At 36.1% G+C, this 13,689-nt stretch overlaps 1 protein-coding gene across 1 annotated transcript in view; it reads left to right on the forward strand.

Moving 5' to 3' along the window:
• usp43a (ubiquitin specific peptidase 43a) overlaps window positions 1–13,689 on the forward strand; it is a 124,556-nt gene that overhangs the window by 98,728 nt on the left and 12,139 nt on the right. The window contains exons 14-15 of the mRNA XM_016680446.1: window positions 839–1,088; window positions 5,639–5,797. Of these exons, the coding sequence (XP_016535932.1) occupies window positions 839–1,088; window positions 5,639–5,797 (409 nt within the window). The remainder of the gene's footprint in view (window positions 1–838; window positions 1,089–5,638; window positions 5,798–13,689) is intronic.

The raw sequence follows: 13,689 nt of genomic DNA on the forward strand, positions 1-13,689 counted from the left end.
ATTCATTTTCAATGAATTGATGTGTTATTACACTTACATAAAGTTACAAACTTTAACCTCCTTAATGTTTGTTTCTGAAATTGGTTATGAATATCTCCAAAGGCTACATGGAAGTGAAGGTGAAATTAAATTATATGCTTTGATTTAGATTTTATAGAAGCAATAGCATAATGCACATTTTTAGAAGAACTCTTAACAACTTTATGACACATTTTCTTATATCTTATGTCTGTATTGCAGGCTTATTTTGTTTTTAAAAGTTTTTGGGTGAAGTATAAGTACTAGCTTGTTAACTTATCTGTATCTGTACTCAGTATCGGCAAGTACTTAAACTAAAGTACACATACTCTGGAAAAAAAACTATCATCAGGACACCCCAAGTTTTAACAACTAAAGAGTATAAATAAAAAAAAATAGATAAAAATCTAAGACAGGATCAGAAATGAGAATCTTAGGATGTGCAAATGGAAAAGTGAAGCAAAATAGGTCATATTTTAGATACAGAAGTCCTTCCCCTTTCTGTTTGGTCATTTCTGTGAATCATTGAAATCTTTTTTAGGATATATGAGGAATTGTGATATGCTAAACGTTTTAAGGACAGGCAAAGTGTAATTTTTATAGGTCTAAAGAGGGTTTCTAATGGAATTTCTTTTCATGGCCTCCTCTTTTCCATTCTTAATGACTGCTTGTTGTGGTTTGAATTTTTTTTAAATTCAGTTTCATGCATTCCTCATTTTTAAATCAAGCAATCTTGAACTTCATGTTGCCACTTTATGAACTTCTAAAATGATTGTTTTGTCTAACAATCTTTCATAATGTCCTTGAAATGTTCTAACAGGTTGGTGAGCGGAGGAACAAGCTGTCTACCCTGGTTCGGTTCCCCCTGACTGCGCTGAACATGGCCCCTCATGTAGCGAAGAGTAGTCAAAGTATGAAGAATCTGCATTCGGGGTCTTCTTCCTCTTCCCGGAAACAGACTTCAGGCCAAACTCATCCTCCTGCTGACTCACTCCTCCCACAAGATTGCCTGTACGACCTCTATGCTGTGTGCAACCATCATGGAGGAATGCATGGGGGACACTATACAGGTATGGAGCTGATTATCACAGTGTTTATATGTCAGTCATGCACTGCGTTGGTACTGGTGTCGGATCAGCTCTATAGGTTAAGTAAAAATTACAGTTTCATTATGTTTAAAATAACCGCAACAGAGCTGTTTAACATGTTGCAACTGGTTTTATTTTAAACAATCACATCAACTTCTGCTAAAATAATAAGACATGCAGTATTATAATTACAATTTTATTGTGATTTATAACAGTTATGTTATTTTAATAGGCTTGATGGGATCAGTTTTGTTGAGGGGGAGATCCTGTGAAGTCTTTTCGCTTTGAGTTTCTAAAAGAAAAAAAATTAAAAACAAGCTCAATTTGTATACCTTCAAATGTAAAACATATGATGGTGGTTTAACATAAAAATGAAAGTCCACCTGCAGCCTTGAAAATGTAATTTAAGTCGACAAGAACATTGTTTTGGTTTTAACTCGGAAATTAAAGTTTGTGAGGTTGATTTAACAAGAAATAAGTTGTCTAAATATTGTTTTTTAAGTTCATTAATCTTGAATTGCGAGTTTTAACTTAATGCTGCAAATTAAACTAAATAATTTCACAATATGCAAGAAAAACCATGTCCTGTTAGTTAAACAGCCACATTTTTCTATTATTTTACTCACAATATCAAGTTAAAATAACTTATTTTACTTTAGAATAATTAAAAATTTTGCCTCAAATTACATGAACAAAATTTCTGATCTGATAATGAATTTTATTAAACTTCACGATGAATTCAGCTCTAAAACATTTAGTGTGAACAGGACTTTATCCTAAAGCTTTAAAACAAACATTTTCCTTAATAAAACACCAGACTCGGATCAATGTAACGCACTTCCATCTCAGGATACAGAAACATGCCGCTAAGCATTCTGGGAAATAGTTCCCACTCCTGTCTTTTTCTTCTTTCAGTTTTTAAAGTGCTAACCTAAAACCTCTAGTTTATTCAACTCTTGGAGGTTTGCCAAAATTAATAAAAAGTTAATTTTATTAATTACATTTTTAATTAAGTTTATCTTTCACAAACTCACATTTAGGTTCAAAATTTAAAACTCCCTAAATCTATTTGACTTGGAGTGGAAGATAGAGTAGACACAACTAAAAGTTGCTCCAGTGATTTACAGTGTAGCCATCTTGCTTCTTCTCCTGTTCATTCAAGAGATACAAAGAATAAATTGGTTAGTTCAGATAATTTCAAAACCAATTTTTGTCCCAGATTTACCTTACCAACATCCGCCCTTTAAAAAAAGCAAAACCTGCCCTGTTTTAGTTAAGACAAGATGCTGCCCTGCTGTTGTTCCAGTCGCAGAGTATTTGAGTTCAGCATGCAGTAAGCTGCCATTCATCACAAACACATAATTACCAACAGACCTTTGATTGCCGCTGAGAGCAAATATCTGATTAGTCAGATCAAGCGTTCCTGGTAATTTGATTGACCTCAGTTAATCTACAGACAGTAGGCAACATCCATTACAACCAATAATAGAAATATAACAAGAGCATTAAAATAAATATTCACCTTTTTCATGAGGCTTGAAAGATAAACTTAGAAATATTAAATTTAACCTTGAAATATATGTATTTTTCTCTTGGCTTAAGGTCAGTTAAATATTCTCTTGCGGACCTTGAAGTGCTTGGCAATAATTTATCTGCTTTTAAGACATTAACTCTAAATGTAATTTATGAGAAATTAGTCAGAAGTTATTAATAGCTGCTCCGGAACTTTACTGCTGGAAAATGTAAGATTGCGTTTTGCCGTCACGATGAAAGCTGCTTTACACAAACAATGTGCTCAATATGTACATGCAGTTTATTATAAAAGAGAGTGTGGTTGCACCTCTGCTCTGTGCAAGAGTTAGAGATGTGAAAAGTTTCCCTTAAATAACATATTTATTTTATATATGAGCGCAGAGGCCAAGTAAGTGGGAAGCAGCATAGGCTGGGCCTGAAAAAGCACGTAGGTGAACAATATATGTACATTTTTCTTTTATTAGTATGACGTAACACAGTGGAAGTTACATTTTAACTAACTTCAACTTGTTTTTTAAATCAAATTTCAAGCTTCATTTTTTATTAAATGGAATATAAACAAATTCAAAATTTTCACAAGTTCCAATTCTGAACAGTTTAGAGACGTTAAACGTCATTTTGATCCATTAAAATTAGTTTGGCAGGTGATGCTGGCAGGATCTGAGTTATTTATGGAGAATCTTACTAACACAGTTCGCTGATCATCCATTCAGTGATGGGTGACCTCAAACTGGAAGGAGAGGTTTTTTTCTCCTTCAATTCGACTTGGCTTTGAACATGCTGAACCCTTAAGTGCAAAGGATCTAGAGGTTAATATTATGGAATGCAGTTTCTCAAGCAAAGGAAGTTATGGTATTTTCCAAACCACTGGGTGTTTCTGGAGTTGGAGAGTCATGTCAAAAAGTTCCCCAGCGCTCCACAGAGCTGGCTGGGACACAATTTTAAGATGGGTGACAAACACCATCTTGCCCAGCAGCTTGTTCTGATTTAGGCTCCCTATCTGTCATTTCTCCTGGCTGGTTGGGTTGCAGAATCCATTCAAAGGGAGGATGATGGAGTCAAGATTTCAGAGTAAATCAGTGGGACCAAAAGTGGTTTGAAGTGTCTCATTAACTTGCTGAGTGGCGAGTAATGCATGGGGGGGGTTACAGGTAAAATGATGGTAAAAGAAGGCAGCAGCGAAGGATAGTGAAGCTAAAATTATAGAAAAGCATGATCATTTGCATGTTGTGCCTTTTAGCTACTCCACTGGTTTTGCTCTTGGATGCTGTTCTCTCTTTCCCCAGTTCATACTCCACTAATTTTATTTCTCTGCAGTTTCTCCTCCAACTTTTCCTAAATTTGTCCCTAGTCAACTTAGTTTTTTCCCTCAAGGATATTTCCCTAAAACACAGATATAAATGTACAAGAACAATAAAACATCTGAATATACATTTAAAAAAAAAACAATATTTTGAATTGAATTTTGAGTCAGATGGTAAAAACGGTGTTTGGGAGGATAAAACCTATGTTGCTAGAGAAGTATAATGGAGTTGGATTTCTTTCACAACCATCTGTTCAAAACATACTTTTTTGAAGGTTCTTTATGTTCGTATCCTGAAATGTTTCACTGCTGAGTTCAATGGGAACATGAAGTGAAAATTGTGTCCATATGCAGGAACCAATCGGTATCAGTCTCTTCTTCTCATGCTAACGCAGCACCGCTCCACTGATGCACCACATGCTGTGAACATACATTCAGAATAATGTGTTGTTTTTTTCTTGAAACAAGCAATAAGCTTAAGAAGAAAAAGCATTGCCGTTCCTCTAGTGTCTTGTATAACGACCTTGTTATCCAGCAAATTTGTTTACATTCTCTCCTGTTTCAAGAAACAACAGAGTCATTATCGTCCTCAGACGTTTTCCATTAATTTTCAGTCATGCAGCAGAGAGTGAGCATGCTGCAAAAGCCACCGCTGCTCAGGGTGACTCAGCGCTATTGTTTGCTTACATTAAGCATGTTTTGATCAAATTCATCAATTTAAATGATTGCAAAGTTTCCAAATGTAAAGATACCACACAATTTACCTGCTAAGCACCTGCAAAATCCTAATTTAAGTTAGCATCATCAATTACTACAAATGGCAACAAAACAATTCAGGTCAAATCAGCTTAAACAAGCTGCTGACAAAAGTGTCACCCCTGGTCTGTCTAAAAAAAAAACCTCTCAGTGGTATCCGGGCTCTGCTTCTCCTCATTTGTTACTTTTTAGCAGAAACCCATTTTGCTGCTGTAGGCACAGCTGAGCTCTCATTCTCCAGCTACACCAGCCGATGGCAGCGACCTTAGGGGGAGTTTGGCTACTTCTGTTTTGCTTTTATTGAAACATATGCATCGTGTTGAAACCAAGGCTTTAAGTTCTTCTGCACTTACTTTAGCTCAGCCCTAAAGGTTTACCGTTATTCATTTTCAGGACCTTAAACTCCACTAAAGGAATTCAGAGTGTCTCTGTGACCTCATGAGACTGTTTCCTCATGGTTTTTACTTCTCAAGGTTGTTGCTTTAAGAGCTGACTTGTAAAATGTTGTTTTGACTAGATTATTGTTGAACTGGCCAGATAGGAAGGGACAATAGCGGTGAATCTTCAACGTCTTGTTTGCTCTAGCTACATGTTAAGGTGAAGGCCGCCGGTAATTGTGAGACGTTGTATGTGTCTCAGTGAAAGAGATGCATGGAGCCTTTTCTGTTTCTACAGTTTGAGTTGCATCATCATGAGAATAACAAATTCTTCCTGCTAATGCAGAGCGCGTAAAAAGATTGAAACAGAAGAAGGATTTAATGCAGTGATTAACTCCGGTTTTTATGCTACTAGTTGTTGACATAAATGGCAGAGTGAAGACTGTGAAAATCATTTTCTTTCTACGTCTGGAGGCTACAGCGAATTAAAAAAGGATCCATTTAGGGTTTTAAAGTTTCAATTTAACGAAGCCTTTATAAATGCATGTTATGTTCTGATCCAGCTTACTGTAGGAACTCTGTGGATGGCCAGTGGTACAGCTACGATGACAGCAGCGTGGACCTGGTGCCAGAGGACGAAGTGTGTACCAAGGGAGCTTACATCCTTTTCTACCAGAGACGCAACGTTATTCCTCCATGGTCGGCCAGCAGCTCTGTTAGAGGTATGCTTTCCGACAATGTTAATATCCTCTAAGAATGACAAACTCAGAAATTCCCTCTGCTGCTATAAAAGTGCTGCATATATCAAAACTCACGTAAAAGAAATGTGACGCTTTGAAATTGGGCCTCTATCTCTTTAAGAAGTTCTCACTCGTCACAACAACGTTCTGACATTATGCCGTTTACAACTGTTCATAGGAGTGAGGAAAAAAAGAAAAGCTTTTAATAAAATATTTACTAAAGAATTGTAATATGAGTGAACATCTGTTGCTTTGCCAACCAGAACTTCATCAGTTTTTAGGCACGAAACTTTCCAAGTTCAAGTGAGCAGGTAATTTGTTCCGAAGCATGTCTCCTGTAACAGAGAAACCTGTCTGAGCAGATGATGCTTCACAGAACTGAATTTGAACACTTGAAACAGCTCTGCAGGGTCTGATATTTGAATCTAACAACAAACAGGCGGTTGCACAAATCTGATAACTACTTAAATACTGATTTCAGATGATAAGAATCTGCAAACCTGTCAAAGCTTTTAAAGCTCACTTATAGAAACACTCTACAGATTTGGTTGTTGACTGATTATAATCTAATCAAATGTTACTCAAATATTTTTTTTTCTTTCTAAAATGACACGATGTGAAACAAAATGGAAAGAAATGGTGATGCAGATTTTAGCACACAGAGCGGTGGCTGTTCTTTTGTTTTTTAAATACAGAAGGGCCTCCGTCACATGGCAGCGGGACCGCTGTGCTGTCCAAAGATCTGCCTGCTCAAAATATGGCAAGAGATCAACTGGCCATTTTCAATCTCTTACTGATAAAATTGCACATCCATTTGTAAAAAATAATGCTTAGAATCAATCTTCATTTGCATTCACAATGTTTAAAAAGACACAACTGCTAATCACGGGTCGACATCAAAAAGAGCTTATATTTAGTCACATTAGCATTACAAACCTTATTGTAATTTATTAAAACCTTTTCAAATAGGCCAGTAAAAAATATTTCATAACTCCTTTTCTAATTATTTGTAAATAACTTACTTTTATTTTAATAAAAACTTGAATGATTGGGGTTGCCATGTATTCAGCCGTCCCCGTTTGTAGATCCACCTTTTGTTACAAGTCCAAGAGCTTGTGGTGTTTATCCACCAGATCCAGAGATGGAGTATTTTCACCCTATTTTTTTTGTTTGTTTTTGCAAGATACTTTGAGCTTAAGCAGCCTGGATGCAGGGGGATCTGAAAGGATCTCAGTTGAAACTACGCCTGGGGTTTTAACTGAGTCACTCCAGCGATAATTATGCCTGAATATAAGCCAGTCGGTTGTAGTTCTGGCTTACAATGTTGTCCCTCTAAAAGCTGAACCTCCACTGCACTCTTGACTCATTTGCAGCCTCCATCATCTTTGTCTTCCAGGATTGACTCATGTTTAGTTTCATACATCAGTCAATTTTCTCTGTGCCTCCTGCGATGGTGTCTTCAGGGTTCAGTGTTTTTTTTTCTTTCTTTTTTTTTTTTACCACAGAAAAAAACTGTCACCACATTTTGTGTGTTTTTCTCAATGTCTTGAGGCAAACTGAAAACATTACTTCCTGTATAGGCGGATGGACTGCAAACCTCTTGGTAGGTTTACAGTCTTCGCATATTATTACTTCTTCATTTCTTTTTTTAGACGGAGCTCTCTTGTTTCACACCTTGGCCCTACTGTTTTATAACTGTGATCTGTCTGCTGCGTTCCCTTCTCTTCATGATACAGTTTGTTTGCTAATGCTGTCTAACAAGTCTCTGGGGTCTCCACAAAACAGCTGGATATAAACCGAGAAAATAAATCACACACAGATGGAATCTCTGCAGTAGTTAGAAAAGGAAGCAGATAAATTGCTGCATGTAAACGCTCCCCTTGAAGTCAAAATAAAATAATCTCTGGCTGTACAAAGCTGGGAGACGCACAGTCCAAACCACCTGCAGCTGTAATTGCACAGAAAACAATTTTACAAAAATATTGATTCATGGAGGTTGAAAAGAAGCGCACAATATGTTTCAAATTTTATTTATTTAAGTTTTTTGTATTTAGGACAGGGGATTGTGAATGTATTTAGAGCTTGTCAGTATTATTACAACACTGAATAAGCAAACTACAAAAGAAAAGGCTCCACTAATGATGGCTGAGAAGAGAATTGAAAAGAAACAGCAATGTCCCTCTTTTTTCGTGAAAAAGGAAATATTCTGATTTTTTCTTAGCCGTGGCCGTTATTTTAGGAAGGTGACAATATGTAACTTTGACGATTTCATGCGAGTTTGAACAGATCTCTCTATAGGTTCTCTGGCAAACCTTCATGTTTTCCTCCTTGCACACATTTAATGAAACCTAAACTTGTGCCGTCTCTTCCTGATCGTAGAAGTATGATAGCATTTAATATTAATGCTAGCAATAGCCTGCTGTAGGTTCTGTGATGACATTTTAGGGGTTGTAATGGCTCCTTTCCTTCAGCTCCTTGCGCTTTGCTTTGAAGATGAATTTGCTCCAATGGGAATATCTGGGCAGGTTTTCTGTTGTTTTTAATATTTACCACTTTGGGGCTGTTTTCCATGCCATCAAATGGCTCATTTTAAATTATTTTGAGACCATTTTAAGTCCCCTACTAAACTCATGATCTCACCGAATCTTATTTGGGCCAATCAGAGCTCTTGGATCCCACCGAGGAGTTTACTCTCACCTCAACACTAGATCAAGCTAATTATTTGAGATTTAAGCAGAGCAAGACTCCTATAATGTCCTCACCACAAGCGCTCGATGTGTAAGTTGAGCCATTATATTGAAAATAAATGTGATGGTGTAATATTTTCCTTACTAGACATTTTACATTATTTTAGACTTTACAGTTATGTTTAAAAGGTATCCCTTGTACTCCATAAGAAGCATAATCATGTGAGACAGAATTAAAAATAAACTAATAATTGTATTAATACCAAATACTGCAGTCGTGCAGATGGATTTTTGTTCTGTAGTCAAGTAGTAGGAGAATGTTCTGGTTTTGATTTTCATCCAAAGAAAAATGTAGGAACAAAATGTGTTCTCACAGCGTGCGCCACAGTTCCTTTAGAAATGAAATATTGTTTCACTGAATTTAAATATGGTGTCAATCAGGCAAGGCAATGAATTTAAATTCAAAATGGACTCAATTCTGTTCTTTGTGATTGTTTTTGTTATAAACCACAGGAGATGTAATTATTTAGTCTTGTTTCTGTCTAGGAAAGCGCAGTCGATGTGATTTTGCTGGCACTTGGAAACGTTTCTTCTGAGTGATGAAAACAATTAAACTTCAGAAATAAGACCGTAACCCACCTGAATTTTTCACAGCTTTAACGTTTATGAAAGTTGATTTTCTAGTTTTCTGCAAGCTTTACGAGCGTGCTGGTGTCTTTGCTGTGAAATAAAAGACACCACTGCACTCAGGATGAAGGAATAGAAATAGTTATTCTTTTCATTATTCATTCTCACCGCTGTCTTGTTATCCAATCAGCCTACTTCTATAATTATATTTCTCTTTTTTTTCTTTGCTCAAAATATTATCTACCGTGTAGATAATATTGGGATGTGAAAAGTATTTCAGATTATTTTCTAATCCACATTTTTAAAGCGTTCACTGTAACCTCTTTGTTTTCCCCATTCCTGCAAAAGCAAATCTGCTCACATTTCACCAAGATCTATAACAAGGTATTGTGGTATTTTTTATTGCAATTCCGTATGGCTTTATTACATCAAATTACAACAAATGTCTTCTCAATGTGCTTTAGAAGACATTTAATTTATATTATGTTATATAATATTGTCCAATCCAGTCATACTGTCCAATTCAGACCCAAGCACACACAATCCAGTTAAACCCTTCAACTTCAAAATAACATTACTCGAGGAGAAGTAAAGAGTATATGACACTGTAGAAGTGTGTCTAGATGTACATTGCTTTTAATATCACTGGTTACTACCCACCTCTGATTATACAATCAAAATATTCCACAGATCTGGAAAAAATGAAGAGCCCACTGCACTGAACCATATTGAAAACCTCCAGGTTATTCCACCAAACATTGATTTCTGAACTCTTCCTGGGTTAAAATATTAGTACTGTTGTTTCTAAATGAACATGAACTTGTTTTCTTTTTATTATTTGAGGTCTGAAAGCGCTGCAACTTTTTCGGTATTTTAACCATTTGTCATTTTCTGCAAATAAATGCTAAACGTTTGCTTGGAATTTCAGAGACACATTGTCAGAAACTCATAAAATAAAAGAACAATGTCAATTTTACTGAAATATAAACCTACAAAAAGTAAAATCAGAGAAACTGATCATTTTAAGTGGTCTCTTAATTTATCCCAGAGCTTTAATAGTCATATAATGGCAATCAGACAAAAGAAAGCCCATGTGACAGCCTTTAATTAACAACTTTGCAGCAGATATGCATATGGATTCATATGGCTGTAGATAATAGTGATTTCAGGTTATCAACACACTTAGAAATCAGAACATTTTTATTTTTATTTTTGTTCAACACGTACTTTGCTTCCAAAGCTTTTCCACCAAGAAGAGGTCAGATCCTGTGTTTTCATCTCTGTATTGATTAATTTCAGTGTAATCGGCATGTCACTGTGCAAACATTTACTAATTGAAAAGACACTGTAATTTTATTTATTTGTACGTAGTATGATTTGGTTAAGTGAGTTTTGAGTCTGAATTTAAGCAGAGGGGGATAATCAGTACTACGGATCAGAGTGGCTGAATGGTGCCGAGACAGCTGGGAGGCACTGAGGTGCCTGGGGGAGGACGGACTGAAGGAACGAGAGATGAGGTGCAGAGGAGGGGCAAGGTTAGGAATAGGTTTTGAAAACTTTTTTTAATTACATTCTGACCGGAAGCCATTGCAGCTGCTGTGGTGGAAAGAGGGGGTTGTGATTATAACGTGAGCCGCTGAATTTTGAACCATCACAGTTTGAGAGGAAGAGCAAAAAGGAAGAGAGTTATGATTATCACTGATGGACAAGGTGAGATGGATTAGGGAGGGACAAAGGCGGTTTATGTTGTGGACTGAGCTACTGAGGATGCGACACCTAAACTCCTAACAGGAAGACAGGTGGAAACAGAAAAGCTGTTTGGATAGTATTAACTAAAGTGGATTCAAAACTGCCACAATATACACATAGACCTGTCAGACTGGCTTTCAGTAATGTCTGAATGAGATCAGATTTTCAGAGAAGATTTAACAGATGCTTACAAGTTGGCCGAGACCAGCATGTCAACGCAACATGACGGCACAATCATCAGCTACATTTAAAAGTTTAATTATAAAACATGAATTTATCTCAGAATGCTTAGCTGTTGAACAGTGAACATGAATAATTTCAGGTCAACTTTGATGAAACAAGTGTTAAAAAAAGAATAAAAATCTTCCATTTTAGTTGAATCAAACATCGCTGTCTGTGGTGTCTGCACTTTAAAATCTACTTTCATATCGTTTTACTTTTTAAAGACGTCAGTGGAGATGACAGAAACCAGGTTTCCAGGTTGGTGCTGGAATAAATTAATAGGAAGGAAACTAAAAATGTCGTCATTAAATTAGTTTTTTAGGGGACCATCTTGTCTCACATAATCTGTATTCTGTAGCCAGTTTTTCTTGTTTTTTCCACCGATGCTCCAGGTGCGACTGTTCAATTTAATTAGATTTTCCTTCATTACCTCGAAGGCGTTTGTCCTTTAACGCAACTTTTTAAAATTTAAATTTTCATTCCATTGTTTCACCTTCAAGTGAGATAATAAAACTCATTACTATTAACAAAAATTATGTACTGAATCCTGACTTCATTTGACTTCTGTTTCATTTGTATTTATTTATCCACAGTATTTTAACTTTATTTGACAGAGGTAATTGTAAATTAGGAGAATTTAAAATAAATTGCTAAATAATAATTCCATGTAACAATTATTGGCTTAAACGATAGTGACCTTATTCATTCAGCTTCAGCAAAAAAAAAAAACAAACAAAAAAAAACTTGTTAAAACTGGACAGGTTTACAGATAATTGTGCAACAAACTTGTTCATGACTGTTGGAGCAAAACTAGAATAGAAATAGACAAAATGAAACAACAGCAAAGTGACAGGCGATCGAGGCATGCAGATACACACAAAAGTAAAAATAACAGAACAAAAAAAAAACTGAATTAAGAACATCATCATGTACAGTAAAGGCAGAATTACAACATAAAATACAAACCATGGAGTCTTTTATAATCCATGTCACTTTTTTTTTTTGTATAAAAAGCTTCCTTAAGATATTTTATTTAACCAGTTGGTGCAGATTAATATAATTATTGCTTCTGTAGAAAAGTGGTTTTGTACCCAGGAATTTCAGTTCGGTTTGCTTCCCCGTTGACAGCTACTGCTTTCAAGTCGAAATGACAGGAAATGAAATGATGCATCTTGGGCTCTTTGTGGAGGAACTTAACATTTAGTTGATGTAACTCTGCAGGTGGGTAGATCGGGTTCACAGAGTTGGTCACCATGGTAACTGGCACAGAGTTCACACCACTACTTTCAGGAAGATGGAAGCCCCCTCAGTTTCCTCGTCCAAGTTAAAAACCTCAGCTATTAGAAAGAGACTCTGGGATGTCTGCTGACTCTTGTATCCTCTTTGTAAATTACCAAATTTAACCTGTTTGCTATTCTAATTTTCTGTTCTCACAAAAAGTAATTTAAAGTTCTTTGCCAATCCATTTGCCATGAACACTTTATAAAAGAGAAACGTTGACGGGGAAAATGAAAATACCGTATTTTTCGGACTATGGAGCGCACCTTACTATAAGAAAAGGAAAAGTAGCGGCTTATAGTCCGAAAAATACGGTATTTTCCCTCACAGTGATGGAAAAAGTTTTAGACCTAACAAGAATCAAATAGTATTTACAAACAATCTAAAAACAATAATAATAATCCAAGTCAGCCGCTGAAGAGATGGATGGATGTTAAATCACTGATTACCAAATTTGAACAGTGAAAACGTTTTATGATTTAGTCTGAAGGTTAGTCATTTGTTGCCAGCAACTGCTCAACATTTTCCTGCAGCCTTTTCTATAGGAGTGCTGTTTGTTGAAGATTGCAAGTCATCAGGAGGTATTTCTGGCAGCATTATGTTCTTGTTTGAACAATGATTTTTCAAGCAAGTGCACAGCTTCATAATGGCATCTTTGTCAGGCATACAGCTCTGGCATGCAGCTTTAGAAAGCACAAACGATTCTGAAAGGTATTTTGTAAAATGACTAATACAAGAATACAGTGATGCCCCATTAACGTCCAAGGACTAAACCCAGTAGGAGTGTGTTAGCTTATGAGCAGGAGTTTGGCCATCTGAAATGGCAGATTACACAGGTTCATAAAGTATTTGTATGTTTGAAGATCAGTGAGGATATGTAAAAGCTGGTATTTGTGTCCATTTAAGTCAGGTTGTCTTGTTTGTCAAACATCAGGCCTTAGTAACAACAACGGCTTCATTTTACTGATGAATTACATTTTATCTTTTCACTTTAATAATACTGAACTCTGAAGAGGGGTTTACATGTGTTGCCTTAAAATGACATTTTTATTTGACATCACTCCTTTAATGTCAAGTTTCCTTTAAGGTTTTATGAAGTGTAATAACACAGTAGCATATTACAACAGTGGGATTAAGATTGGGTCATTCAATAATCCTCCACCCGTGTTTTGGGCCACATCAACATCCTGAAAGTCCTCAAAGGGCTAGTGGTGACAGCTCTACCCATTAAAGTATTAATAAATAGTTATCTCTGCATTCGATGAGTACTTCTTAAAGTTTAAACTATATTGAACATCTTTTCACATGATG

This window comes from Poecilia formosa, unplaced genomic scaffold, assembly GCF_000485575.1.
Source record: "Poecilia formosa unplaced genomic scaffold, Poecilia_formosa-5.1.2 Scaffold242, whole genome shotgun sequence".
Taxonomy (NCBI): domain Eukaryota; kingdom Metazoa; phylum Chordata; class Actinopteri; order Cyprinodontiformes; family Poeciliidae; genus Poecilia; species Poecilia formosa.